The sequence below is a fragment of the Natator depressus genome, chromosome 6 (genome assembly GCF_965152275.1).
Source record: "Natator depressus isolate rNatDep1 chromosome 6, rNatDep2.hap1, whole genome shotgun sequence".
Taxonomy (NCBI): domain Eukaryota; kingdom Metazoa; phylum Chordata; order Testudines; family Cheloniidae; genus Natator; species Natator depressus.
In genome coordinates, this window is record NC_134239.1 from 34,384,409 (window position 1) to 34,397,237 (window position 12,829).

Sequence of the window (12,829 nt, forward strand, 5' to 3'; positions counted from 1 at the left end):
ATAACTGCTCCAGTCATTGAATAAAAATATATCTTCTAACAAACATGAATTGAGGCAACAATTATCAACAGATACAAGGGTGTTGTTATTTTGTATTTAAGAACATAAGAATGGCCATACTGGGTCAGACCAAAGGTCCCTCTAGCCCAGTATCCTGTCTTCTGATGGTGGCCAATGCCAGGTGCCTCAGAAGGAATGAACAGAACAGGTAATCGTCAAGTGATTCATCCCGTCACCCAATCCCAGCTTCTGGCAAACAGAAAAAGCAAGCATTCGGACTTAAACTAACTTGTTATTTTTTTGATCACTGAATGTTTTTATACTTTAAAGGTTTGTCTACATGACAATGATAAATCAGATTAGTTTGTTTGCCCTATGTGCAGCCATTTAACTATATCAAACAGAAGTGCATCCACACTGTTTTGTAATGCCAGCTAGCAGGGAGTTTCCTTGTTACTCATAGCATCCACATGGCTCTGCGCTTTTTCAAATCAAGTACACAGCATTCTGGGCAGATCTCATGGTGCAATGTTCTGCCACTCAGCTCTGTGGTCTACTTTTTCTTGCAGTGCATTGGGCAGAGATGCATACTGGAACCTACAGGAATTTTGGGACGTGGAGTCTAAAAACTCATGTAATTCCTCTCCTGGCTTCCCTTAATACATCTGTATTTTGTCAGTGCTGTTTTCGAACGGCTGTGAGGCACCAGGGAGGGCCTGATGAGCGCCACCATCATGGCAGTCATTAATAGGAACAGGATAATGCACATGTATTGGCAGTCATGCAACTGGACAGATTTGGATGCTGCAGGAATATGACTACAAGAGGAGGAGGAAGTTGAACAGTTCCTTCTGCAGGGCATTTATCTGGAGCAGTTTGACTCAGCAGAGTACTGCTTCTGGGCTCGGTCACCTTGCAGTGAGAGGCGGGAGAGAGCGGTGATTAGAACAGGGACGACACAGACTACTTTCCCAGGAAGCAGCGCAGAACTCACCCTGGACCTGCAGCAGCAGAACGCCAACACGAGCTCCCCTCAGCATGGAGAATCACAGAGATGTAGGACTTGAAGGAACACTGTCAGGTCATCTAGTCCAGTCCCCTGCACTTAGGGAGAACTAAGTATCATCTAGACCTTCCCTGACAGGTGTTTGTCTAACCTGCTCTTACAAACCTCCAATCATGGAGATTCCACAACCTCCTTAGGTAATTTATTCCAGTGTTTAACTGCCCTTACAGTTAGGAAGTTTTTTCTAGCACCTAACTTAAATCTCCCTTGCTGTAACTTAATCCCATTACTTCTTGTCCTCTCCTCCGTGGATAAGGAGAACAATTTATCACCCTCTTTTTTATAACAACCTTTTACATACTTGAAGACTACTATCATGTATCCCCTGTACTCCCTCTACCCCTCCACCCCCCCCCCGCCCCCAGTCTTCTCTTCTTCAGACAAAACCAACCCCCTCACCCCGTTTTTTTCCCCCAATCTTTCCTCATAAGTCATGTTTACTAGACCTTTAATTAATTTTGTTGCTCTCCTCTGGGCTCTCTCCAATTTGTCTACATGTTTCCTGAAGCATGGTCCCTGAACTGGACACAGTAATCCAGTTGAGGCCTTATCAGTGCTAAGTAGAGTGAAAGAATTACGTTTTGTGTCTTGCTTACAACACTCCTGCTAATACATTCCCCCCAACAGTATTACATTATTGACTCATGTATTACATTGCTGACACAAACTAAATGAGTCAACAATGTAATACTGTTGGGGGAAAAAACAGCTCTGGAATTCGGCAGCAGCCTTGGAGCTTCCTGCAGCTGCAGGAGGTTGCCAGAGGTGGAGGTGGGTCTGATCTCCCCCCAGGCGCAGCCGTGCAGGGGAAGAGCAAATCCTGTGCCTCCCCAGCCCAGCCGGGACTAGTAGCTTGGAGCCCCTGGCTAGGGCAGCCAGGGGCTCCTAACAGTATTACATTGTTGACTCATTTAGTTTGTGATCCAATACAACTGCCAGATCTTTATCTGCAGTACTCCTTCGTAGGCAATTATTTCCTATTTTGTATTTGTGCAACTGATTATTCCCTCCTAAGTGCAGTAATTCGCATCTGTCCTTACTAAATTTCATCCTAATTAATTCCAACCATTTCTCCAGTTTGGCAAGATGATTGTGAACTCTAATCCTATTCTTCAAAGCGCTTGCAAACCCTCCCAGCTTCGTATCATCCACAGACTTTATACATGTACTGTCTATGCCATTATCCAAATCATTTATGAAGATACCGAATAGAATCAGACCCAGGAGAGATTCCTGTGGGACCCTACTCAATATGCCCTTCCAGTTTGACTGTAAACCACTGATAACTACTCTGAGTACAGTTTTCCACCCAGTTGTGCATCGTGGTAGTAGGTTCATGTAGGCTTGAAGTGAGAGGCCAGCACCATCTGGAAGCTTGCCACCCCTGATTGCTACTAGTCAGCAGCTAGCCAGTTTGGTATTGGTAGATCAGTTGTCAGTGCTGACCTCATGGAAGTTTGTAATGCTATTCAGGGGGTGCAGCTATGCTGGGTCACAAAGTGTTGCAGTAGAGGAGATGTTATTGACAGTTTTCCATGGATAAGGTTCCTGAACTGTTTTGGAGCTACTGATGGGACTCTCATGCCTTTTCTTTGCCCTCCACACCAGGTCTGAGACTTTATGAACAGGAGAGGGTATTTCTCCATGGTGCTGCAAGGCCTGGTTGATCACTGGGGAAGGTTCACAAATACTAGTGTGGTGTGATCTGGAAAGGTCCATGATGCCAGGATCTTTAGAAACTCTGGCCTGTTTCTGAAGCAAGCAAGAGAGTTTTTGCTCCCCAAACCACGCTCGACATTAATGGAGTTATTCTAGGAGACCAGCTTACCCTCTGTTTTCCTGGCTTTTGAAGCCTTTTACTGGACACTTGGATAAGAGAAAAGACCTGTTTAACTATACCCCGATTAGCTGCAGAATGATAGTGGAGTGTGCATTTGGAAGAAGGAAATGAAGGTGGAGGGTGCTACATGACAAGGCTGGATGTTTCTCATCCATATGTATCCTGTGTAATAAGTACTATGATATTTTGCAAAACATCTGAGAGCAATGAGAGCACATGGCGGGTGGGTGAGAGGAAGGGGTGAAGAAACTTTCTGAATTTTATGGACAGCCAGAGGTGGCATCTCTGAAAAATGACCCCAGCAGCCAACAAGACAGGGGCAGGGATGCATTGTACTCCTACTCTGAAGCCAATAGTTGTGAGTAATGAATGTACTGTAGTCAAGTAAATGACTGAAATGTGTTTGTGTATTTTTATTTGATTAGGAACTGATACCACTTGGGGAAATGTTACATAATGTATAGGTGGAACTATACCTCAATGAAGTTCTGCAGCCAAGTTTAACAAAGATTTTTTATTGTGTTAACCAAGTACATAGTTAACCAAGAACTTAGTGAAAGCTTAAAACTAACGGAACTAAGGCATGGCCAAACTATGAAGCGTTCAAACTCCTGTATGTGATGTGCTCAAAAGTGTTCTCCATCTCCAATATAATTGACTGTTGTGGGAAAGGCCTGTAATTAGGATGATGGAAATGATGGTCCCAGTATGGTGCGTTCTCCATGGTTTGCAGGCTACTGTAAGGTTGGCATGCAATGCAGGATCTTCATAACAAAACCTGCTCTATCACAGCTGTTTGTACTGTCTGCATTATATCCATCTCCAGGGCTATGCGCTCACTTACAAACCTTTGAGAGTTATCCAGTAAACCATCCCTCCACACTTTTGCCTTAGCAGTCCTCTCTAGGGAGGCAGTCACAAGTTCCTTGAACATGTCCTTCATTTTCTTCAGGGAGTTCTGCTGTAGCGCCTTAGCTTTGACTTGGCCAGCACCCCTTCACCTTCATTTGCTTTCGCAGGTTTCTACATTCTGGTGACTCTTCTCTAGATGGGGCTAGACACACAGCTCTCCAGAGAGGGCAAACAAGTCCAGGATCTCTAAAGATATCCATGTGGAAGCCTGGAGCACCCCAGCTGCTATAATGGGTACATTACTCTCAGCATGGGAACTCACTACCACTACCTGATACAGCATTTACACAGAGAAGTGACATCCAGTCAAGATGACCCAGAGCAGTAGAGGGCACAAAGGTACGAAGACAAGCCAATCCAGGAGTGAATAAATGCAGTGTGGGATACTAGTTGGAGGACTGTCAGAAGTGAAGTACTTAATTAGTCCATGCAAACTTTAAAGTGAACAAACTCACTGGGAAGTGGACTTACTCCTGTTCCAGGGAGGATGACTTACTGCAATTTAAGATGCCAAATAATTAAATTTTTAAAAAGTTCACGTCTAGACACAAGGCTAGGTGAACAAACTGAAGTTAAGGAGTACTTGTGGCACCTTAGAGACTAACCAATTTATTTGAGCATAAGCTTTCGTGAGCTACAGCTCACTTCATCGGATGCATAAAAGTGCATGGTGGTGAGTTAACAACCCGTTACATTTCACAACTCAGACGTTGGTTTCATTTTTAGAAGGTACACACTATACATTTGTAAAGTGATTTATTTTGAAAACTTTTCACATTAGTTTTACAGCTATATCAGAACATGAATGATTGTTTGGTTATTTCATTTACCAAAGGTAACTGAAGCAGGTATTTATGAAGTCATTGGGAGGTGAACTATCTCCAATTCAACAGGTTAATCATTAATATTTGGAGGATTTTCTTGCCATGCTGTATTAGGAGGAGATCACCACCAGAGAGACATTTAAATTGTTTTATGTAACTAAAACAACAACGTTATGTATTCTGGATTTTTTTCTTCAACAGCAAACATAATATTTTAACAAAACAAGCATATGAGTTTTTGAATTTAAACATTCAAGTTTAAAATCAGGTTTGTTTTTGTTAAAATTGTTTTTAAACTAAAATAGTTAAATGAAATATTTAACAAAACAAAAATTAAAATCGACTATGTCAGCCAGGTCAACATGAGAAACTTAAAATATTGGCTTCTGCAGCTAACTCAGAAGTCGTCTGCACCTTTGTTTTCCTGTTTGCTCATAATCTGGAAAAGAAAAACAAGCTTTCCTGCTTTTTCAGGTCCCAAACGATTTCTCAATTTGGAATGAATTAGTCCAAAGGAAGAAAATATTCTTTCTATGCTGGCAGAAAAAGCTACTGCTGTTAAAAGTGAGATTATCACTTCAACAGTCTCTGAATCCAAGTGCTTAAGTGACTTCCACCAGTTCACAGGTGTGACTTTCTTTAAAACATCATCAGCAAACATATATTTCTTGAATGGTTCACCTTTAGCGCTGAAGTTTATTGTAGTTGGCATTATGGAGGGATGATTGCTGGATGTCCATGTCATAGCCAACTCCTCTTCTTCAGGAGTTAAGGTTTGACCCTGGTACCGAGTATGGAGAATATTTGCAAGAAAATGAGCTGGAGATAGTGCTTGTCCCATTCGTTTTTTTAATGCTTGAAATTGAACTCTGTCATTGCATATCTCTCTTTTTAAGATCTCACTCAGTTCCTTCCAAATTTCAACAGCATCAGCAATAAAACAGCTATTTCCCTGCATTTTGTTCGAGGCTTCAGAAATGGGCTTCAGGGTACTCAGCATGTGTTCAGCATTTCTCTTAAGCCCAATGTTGAGAACTTTGGCTGTGACAGTGCCATCTATTTTTTCACGATTTTGTTCACAAACTGTCACCAGATTAGGCCAGTTCTTGTTATAGTGCTCAAAACAGTCCACTACTAAGTTTCATCACATTTCTTGTGGGAAAGTTAGCTTGGTTCCTCCCACTTTTTTCAGAGCAGCTGCTGCAAAGTGGTTGTTACGGAAGTATTTTGCAATTTCCGGAACATTAGCCTTTATTTCTGGAACACCGAAGTCTTTGGCTAGGAGGTGCATCAAATGAGCACTGCAACCATATGTTATTAGCTTGGGACTCTCTTCTAAATTTCTTCTCATCTTGGATACATTTGCAACCTTGTCTGTGACCCAGCTGTGTACTAGACATTTGAATTTTTTCCCTACAGTTTGTTATAGCTTTTACTGCTACTTCTTGTAAGTATTCTGCTGTGTGTGTATTTCCTGATGTATCAATTGTTTCTGTAAGGAAGACATTCCCTTCTGTTGTCACACAAGCACATACAACAGGATCACTGTGGACACTGTTCTACCCATCAAGACTCAGGTTAACAATTTTACCCTCTAGACCTTTTGCACACTGCTCAATTTCTTTCATACACTTTATCCAGCAATTTGCCTGCAACATCTGCTCTGTTGGGTGGACTGTATCCTGGTCTTAATGACTGAACCATGATAATGAAGTGTGGGTTCTCTATCATGCGGAAAGGAGAGTTTGTTGTATAAACAAACTGGGCAATTTTTTCATCAATTACCTCTTTTTGTAATCTGCTGGTTCTTAACACAAACTTATCTATGGTTGTTTCTGGATGATGGAGATTTTTTTTTTTCTTTTTGCTACAGGTGATATACTGTGGCTATGTGACATACATGGTGTGACTGAAACACTATCATTGGCAGATAACGCTGAAACTATTGAAAATGATGGTGATCTTGAAGGTGGATAGTCTTCAGAATCCTGTATGTTGAGGACAGATTTTTCTAAACAAAGTAAGTCAATGCAGTTATTTATTTATTATTACCATACTGCTCATTTAGTATTACTCATTGCATTCACTGACACTTGGTACTACTTTAAAGGTGAAATTGTAAAAGGAAGATCTGCCTATTTCAGCTATTTTTTTTTATCACAACTGCATCTAAACTGATAGTACCATAGAGTAACAACTGTACTTTTTGCTCAAACATGAGAATTCAAGAATAGTCCAGAAGGAAGACAGGCAGTCCTTAAAGAAGTATAAAATAAAGTTTACCAACCTGAAGATCCTGCATGTTCAGTCATGTTCCTTTCATCATCTTCAACGCAGCTTCCTCCAAAGAAGGAACACTTCTCATGATGTTTCATTCAGGAAACAATAATTTAGGGGGATGGATAGCTCAGTGGTTTGAGCATTGGCCTGCTAAACCCAGGGTTGTGAGTTCAATCCTTGAGGGGGCCATTTAGGGATTGAGGGCAAAAATTGGGGATTGGCCCTGCTTTGAGCAAGGGGTTGGACTAGATGACCTCCTGAGGTCCCTTCCAACCCTGATATTCTATGATTCTATGAAACCAGGCCTTGCATTTCTTTGTTGCACTGTTTGCATTTTGCACGCATGCCTGTCTTACCCACAGGTAGAGAAACTTCATTAAAATATTTCTCTGGGTCTCTTTTACGGCCTGCTGCCGTTATAGGTTTTCCCTTCTAAAGAGAGAATGGTATGGTAGATCTCAAACCAATGAAGGCTACGCTCAGAAAGACCTCAAGACTTCTGGAATATGCTGCTCAAACAGTTTCACTTTTGTTTCTACTGTTTGTCCCTCCCTTCTCACATTTATCTCCAGACTTCTTCTCCTTGTCCAGAACTATTCCGCCCCCAACAATCTTCTATTCATTGAACTTTTTGAAACTTTGCACCTTTAGAGAGAGGTAAGGGATTGACTGAGAACACAAACTTGCAGAGGGACAGAAGGGTTGAGGTCTGTTATTTCTCACCTCTATATATTTAATTTATTTTAAACATTTTTTGCTGTTAACAAGCATGTTATCTCTGAAGACACAAATCCACAGTTTGAGAATTGAAGAACTAAGCATCTCTGATATCTTCTAGACTGAGCACTGAGTCCCATTAGGTAGATAGAAAGATTAACCTAAATAATCTATACAGAAGCCCTGGAACCCCATGAGATTGGGTTCCTAATTCATGAACTATTGGAACTCATTTACAAAACTTTTCTTCAACATTACATGAATATATTGTCTCAGACTATAGAATTAGAATGTATAATCCCTATTACATTATATCTCATCATGGATCTTAATTAAAAATATCTTTATAAAAAAATCAGATTTAAATTTAAAAAATTGATTTTTTTTAAATCATGGATTTTTTTTATCCACCCTGTTTACAATTGTGTATATATCTACATTATAGGCAGTCTAGTGACATAGCTATAGTACCATAGCTGTGCTGCTGTAGCTCTGTAGCGTGGACACTTCCTACAATGACAGAGCTTTTTCCATCAGTGTAGGAACTACACATCTCCAAGGAAAGGCAGCAGCAAGGCTGTCAGAAGCATTCTTCCATCGACCTAGCTGCATCTATACCAGAGATTAGGTCAACACAACTACTGCACTCAGGGCTGTGAATTTTTTATACCACTAAGTGCCGTAGCTGTGTTGACCTAATTTATGTGTAGACCACACCTAAGATGCCCCTCGTTGAGTGAAGGCAGAGCAGGAATTCAGCAAGCTGGGGAGAAACCATCCATTTATTCCTCTAATTAATGGTGATTTTGCAAAGAAAGAAGAAGGCCAGCTTTCTTGTCCTGTCTCATGTCAATACATGCATACGGGATATTAAAGTAAGGCCAACATTTTCAAACTCAAGTGCCTGAAGTTAGGTACTATGATTTTCAGAGTTGCTGAGGGCCTTCACTTTCCAGTGAGGTCTGATTTAAATCACTCTGACAGGAGCAACACACTGACAGCAGTGACATGCCAACAGTAGTTCATTACAGCTATTTATTTTTTTGAATCTCTATTAAAAAAAACTCATGCCATTAGTTACACAGGACAAAACAAGAGTACTCACGCTGTGAATAAAGCAGTATCTGGAATTCCAGAAGAGCACAAGTAAAGAGCTGAACCACATTTTCCACTCCAAGTAATTCAAAAACTTCTTTAACTGGAAAGTCAAATAATGGCAGTTCACTGGTGCTTGGTCTCTGGCAGATAATTGGTCCATAAACACCTGAAAATTTTAAGGATCTCCCTGCCGGAGGAAGAGGAACCTCATAGAGAATATTGTAGATGTAACTTTCCAAAGGTAACGGTGGTGGTTGAAGAGAAGTTACAGCTTGGTGAAGTTGCTCAAGTACTTTCTTACAAGCCTTCATGAAAGACATTGGGGTAATCAGACAAATGCACTTAGAGACATACAGTGTGTCTCTGCTAATATCATAGGAGTTAAAACGCTGTAGCTTTGATACAGAAGTTACATTACAGTCTTCTATGCTGCTACAGCTATCTTTGTCATTTGTGGGTGGAATATGCAGAATGTCATATTCAGCATTGTGCATATGATATAATGTCTGCATTGCACTACAGATTTGCTTGCTCGTAACTTCCTCATAAAATGTGAGAGAAAACCCAAATGTCCGCGAGCCATCTTCACGGGTGATTATAAACGAATGGAACTGAGGGTCTCTGGAATCGGATTGGGTCTTGAAAGCAAGCCCTTTAGGCATACACAGCTATAAAAGAAAACAAAAAAAGTGGGAAAAGTTAAATAAATACTAAATTACATTTTGCTTGTTCTTTCAAATTTTTTGGCAAAAACAGACAGCATTTGAGAATGCTGAGGACTGACATTTCATTTCTCTCTAAATAGATTTTGTAAGACATTATTACATTAGGTAGTGTCTTAAACACAAACACATTAAAACTAAGAGTTATTACACAGAACAAAGGCATGCAGCATAAGGCCCACATCTGATTTTTCACTAAAGTTCACAGGAAACTTTATCACTGGCTTCATATGAACAGAATTACATCCTACAAAAATAGTGGAAGAAAAAACGTTTTGATCATGATTTTTGCTTTTAAAAGAAGAACATATGTTTTATTTAAAGCACAGTAAAAATATAAGGTGAGGTAAGAAGTTAAATTCCATTCCCTGAAAAAGAAAAATAGATGTAGACGGAACAACTAATCATTAACCACAAAAGACTAATTTTCCCTCACTTCTACTCCAACAGTCTACTCTCTGGCACACTGCAGCATAAGGGTAAAAAAATTATTCATCATGAGTCCTGCCTCAGCACAGGGGGATGAACTAGATGACCTCTTGAGGTCACTTCTGGCCTTAAAATTGCATGAAAATATGAAAATCAGTTATTTTAGGGGAAAAGGCCTTTTTATATTCTCCAAGTATAAAATCAAACGGGAATTGTTTCATTTAAACTAATCTGCAAAATTTAGAGCAACCTGTCAATCAGTATTTAACATTTTGTACTACAGCTTTTTATTTTGCCATTATCAAAAGATAATTTCTTGAAAGAATCCAGTTGGGCAATTATAGTAAAGGGAACACTACTCTTAAAAACCCAACAAAAACAAAGAGCACCTTAGGTCATACTGACCATTCCCACTGCATCCTGGTCAAAAGGATTCCATTCTACATTCTCAGGATAACGAGCAAGAACTTTGGACTTAAATGTGCGTCTTAATGGAGTCTGTTCAAAATTTTCACCTGAAAAAGTGAAAAAAAATATCAAGTCAATCATTTCATTCTCTTTCCAAGCTCTTTCACGTAAGGCCAGAAAGCAAAATGTCAGTAGGCAAACGTGAAGATAAGTGGATTAAGTACAGACATTCCCTTTAACAGAAACAGAAAATGCAAGATAGCATATAATTAGACTGAAAAGTATTAGCACTGGTAACATTTATACACCATTATTTATCTGTGCTTTTCTTGAAACGTGAATGTGCTAGAGGCAGTCTACAGTTACTGTTTTGTCTTTATTTTTTAGCAGCAACTGTAGAAGCTGCATTTGGGTTATTTCAAATTCTGTTTGGAGCACAGCAATAGAATACATTGCAGAACATAATCTGAATTGTATTACCCATGAAAAGCACAAATAGACAAGAGATGCAAAGATGAAACGAAAAGCTTAAGACAGAGCTTGAGACAGACACAAGTGACATCACTTAAAAATCTCAAGTTTTCTTCTTGGAGACTGACAGTCTGGAAATCCACCCCCTACTTAAAAAAAAAAAGTCAGCTGTGAAGAGAGAATCTAGGAAGTTAAGAGGTCAAAGGGCACAAAAGATATTGAAAGAGCTAGAAAGTTTGTGCTGTTTTTCTTTTCTTTTTCCTTTTACCTTCTACTGCACTTGCAATGAAACAGCCGGCACCATCTCGGGTTTTAGAGGCCTGTATATACTGGCATAGTGCTATATAACAAATAAAAACAACACTGCATTACAATTTAATAATGTGAACTATTCAGTAATTATACAGCTAGAAGTGACCAATGCACAATATTTCATACAAAATTAGCCGGCACAATAGATTTGATTCCATATTTTCCTAACACATACTTCTTAAGCATATTAATAGCTATAAAAATGGAGCATTAATAAGCCATCAGAAATGTCATCAATACACTCACTTCAGAGGACGGGAATTCTTGCACAACAGTTCTCCTTGGCCAAGACATCACTGAAGTGGTAATTAACTACATGTTAAACTAATGCCTTCTTTAAAAGCTATATTCTAAAATTCCCTTAAGAGGAGATGATGAAATTCACCCCATGCAAGGGCCCAGCCCAAGACCTATGCACCAGTTAAGACCTACGTAAACCCTCAAAATAGGGTTTAAGTGAGATTTAAGTGGTGCATGGACATGGTGCTGATTTCCCCCATTGAGTAATGGGAGGCCTAAGTGGCCCATAAAGCCTCATTTGGAGCCTCTGTGCTGGGATGAATTTAATTTCCAGAGTATAAAATTCAACCATCATGGGTCTTGTTGCTGTAGCTCACTTCACCAACTGCAATTTTTAATACTTGGTTTTTGGTTTTTTTTTAAAGGCAAACACAATTTGCCTCCCAAAATAACCTTTGCCTTCTTACTAGAATGTGGTAGCAAGCATGCAGTTGGTAACAGCTGCTGTAACAATTGGGCAGAATTACATGAAATCACATGCTTTAAATAAATCTAGAGACTTCAGCAACACCTGCAAAAGGAAAAAAAACAAAACAAAACAAAAAAAACCCACCACATTTCAACCTCTCATTTATTATCTTGTACATAATAATTAAGCAGCAAAGGAAGTTGATTTGGAATTTGTTGGGTTTGTTCTGTTCTTCTACAGTAATATTTAAAATTACACTTCTATATTGACTGAAACAGCTTAAAATCTTTGCGCTGCACAACATTAGGTTCTGCAAAATGCCCCCACATTCCCAAATATAGCTTTCTGAGGGGACACAGCAGCAAACTCTACCAACTCTTTTAATGGGGTTCTTAAAGTGAAAATCCTTAACAAGGGCTCCAATTCAGGAAATCACTTAAGCACATACTTCAAAGTTAATCATCTTTAAATGCTGTACTGAACAGTGACTTTTTCCTGAATCAGAACCTAACAGAGGCCATGCTGGATCTGAAATATTTAATCCCCCATAGTTAAAAAAGAGCCCCCAATTTTCACTTTCATGACTTTAGTTTGCACATCCACCTTTTTTCTGTAAATGTATCTGATCCCCATGCAGCTTTTTTCAGCTGCTTTTGTAATTATGTACATCTTTATATGGTACTGAAGCTATATCTAGTTACTGTGCAAGAGCCTATTTGGGAAAATTTGAAATCTATTAATAGGAACATTTGGGTATTAAAAAAAAAAATAAGGACCACATATAACTCCTCTAAAATGTAATTAACGAGATCATTTGTAGGGTCAGAGTCAACAAAAAGGACTATTTAGTAACAATGACATTTACGGAACAGTTTAAAATGAAATAATTAAACGAAAAGTGAACCCAACAGCCTAGACGAGTGGTTTTCAAACTGTGGGTCACGACCCAGTAATGGGTCACGGAATGGAAAGCACTGGGTCGCGGCGGTTCTGGTCAGCACCGCCGACTGGGCCATTAAAAGTCCCATCGGCAGTGCTGCC

The 12,829-nt window shown here is 39.6% G+C and overlaps 1 protein-coding gene across 5 annotated transcripts in view; it reads right to left on the minus strand.

Annotated features, from left to right (window-relative positions):
• The window catches only part of DENND5A (DENN domain containing 5A), a 110,726-nt gene that overhangs the window by 67,547 nt on the left and 30,350 nt on the right, over nt 1-12,829 (minus strand). For 2 of the 5 annotated variants that reach the window (XM_074955021.1, XM_074955023.1), the window contains exons 2-4: nt 11,036-11,107; nt 10,294-10,403; nt 8,745-9,405 (exon numbers count right to left, since the gene is read on the minus strand). In XM_074955021.1, coding sequence (XP_074811122.1) covers nt 8,745-9,405; nt 10,294-10,403; nt 11,036-11,107 — 843 coding nt within the window. Of the gene's footprint in view, nt 1-8,744; nt 9,406-10,277; nt 10,404-11,035; nt 11,108-12,829 lie in introns of those variants that run through there. The other 3 variants (XM_074955022.1, XM_074955024.1, XM_074955025.1) reach the window with 2 other exon arrangements.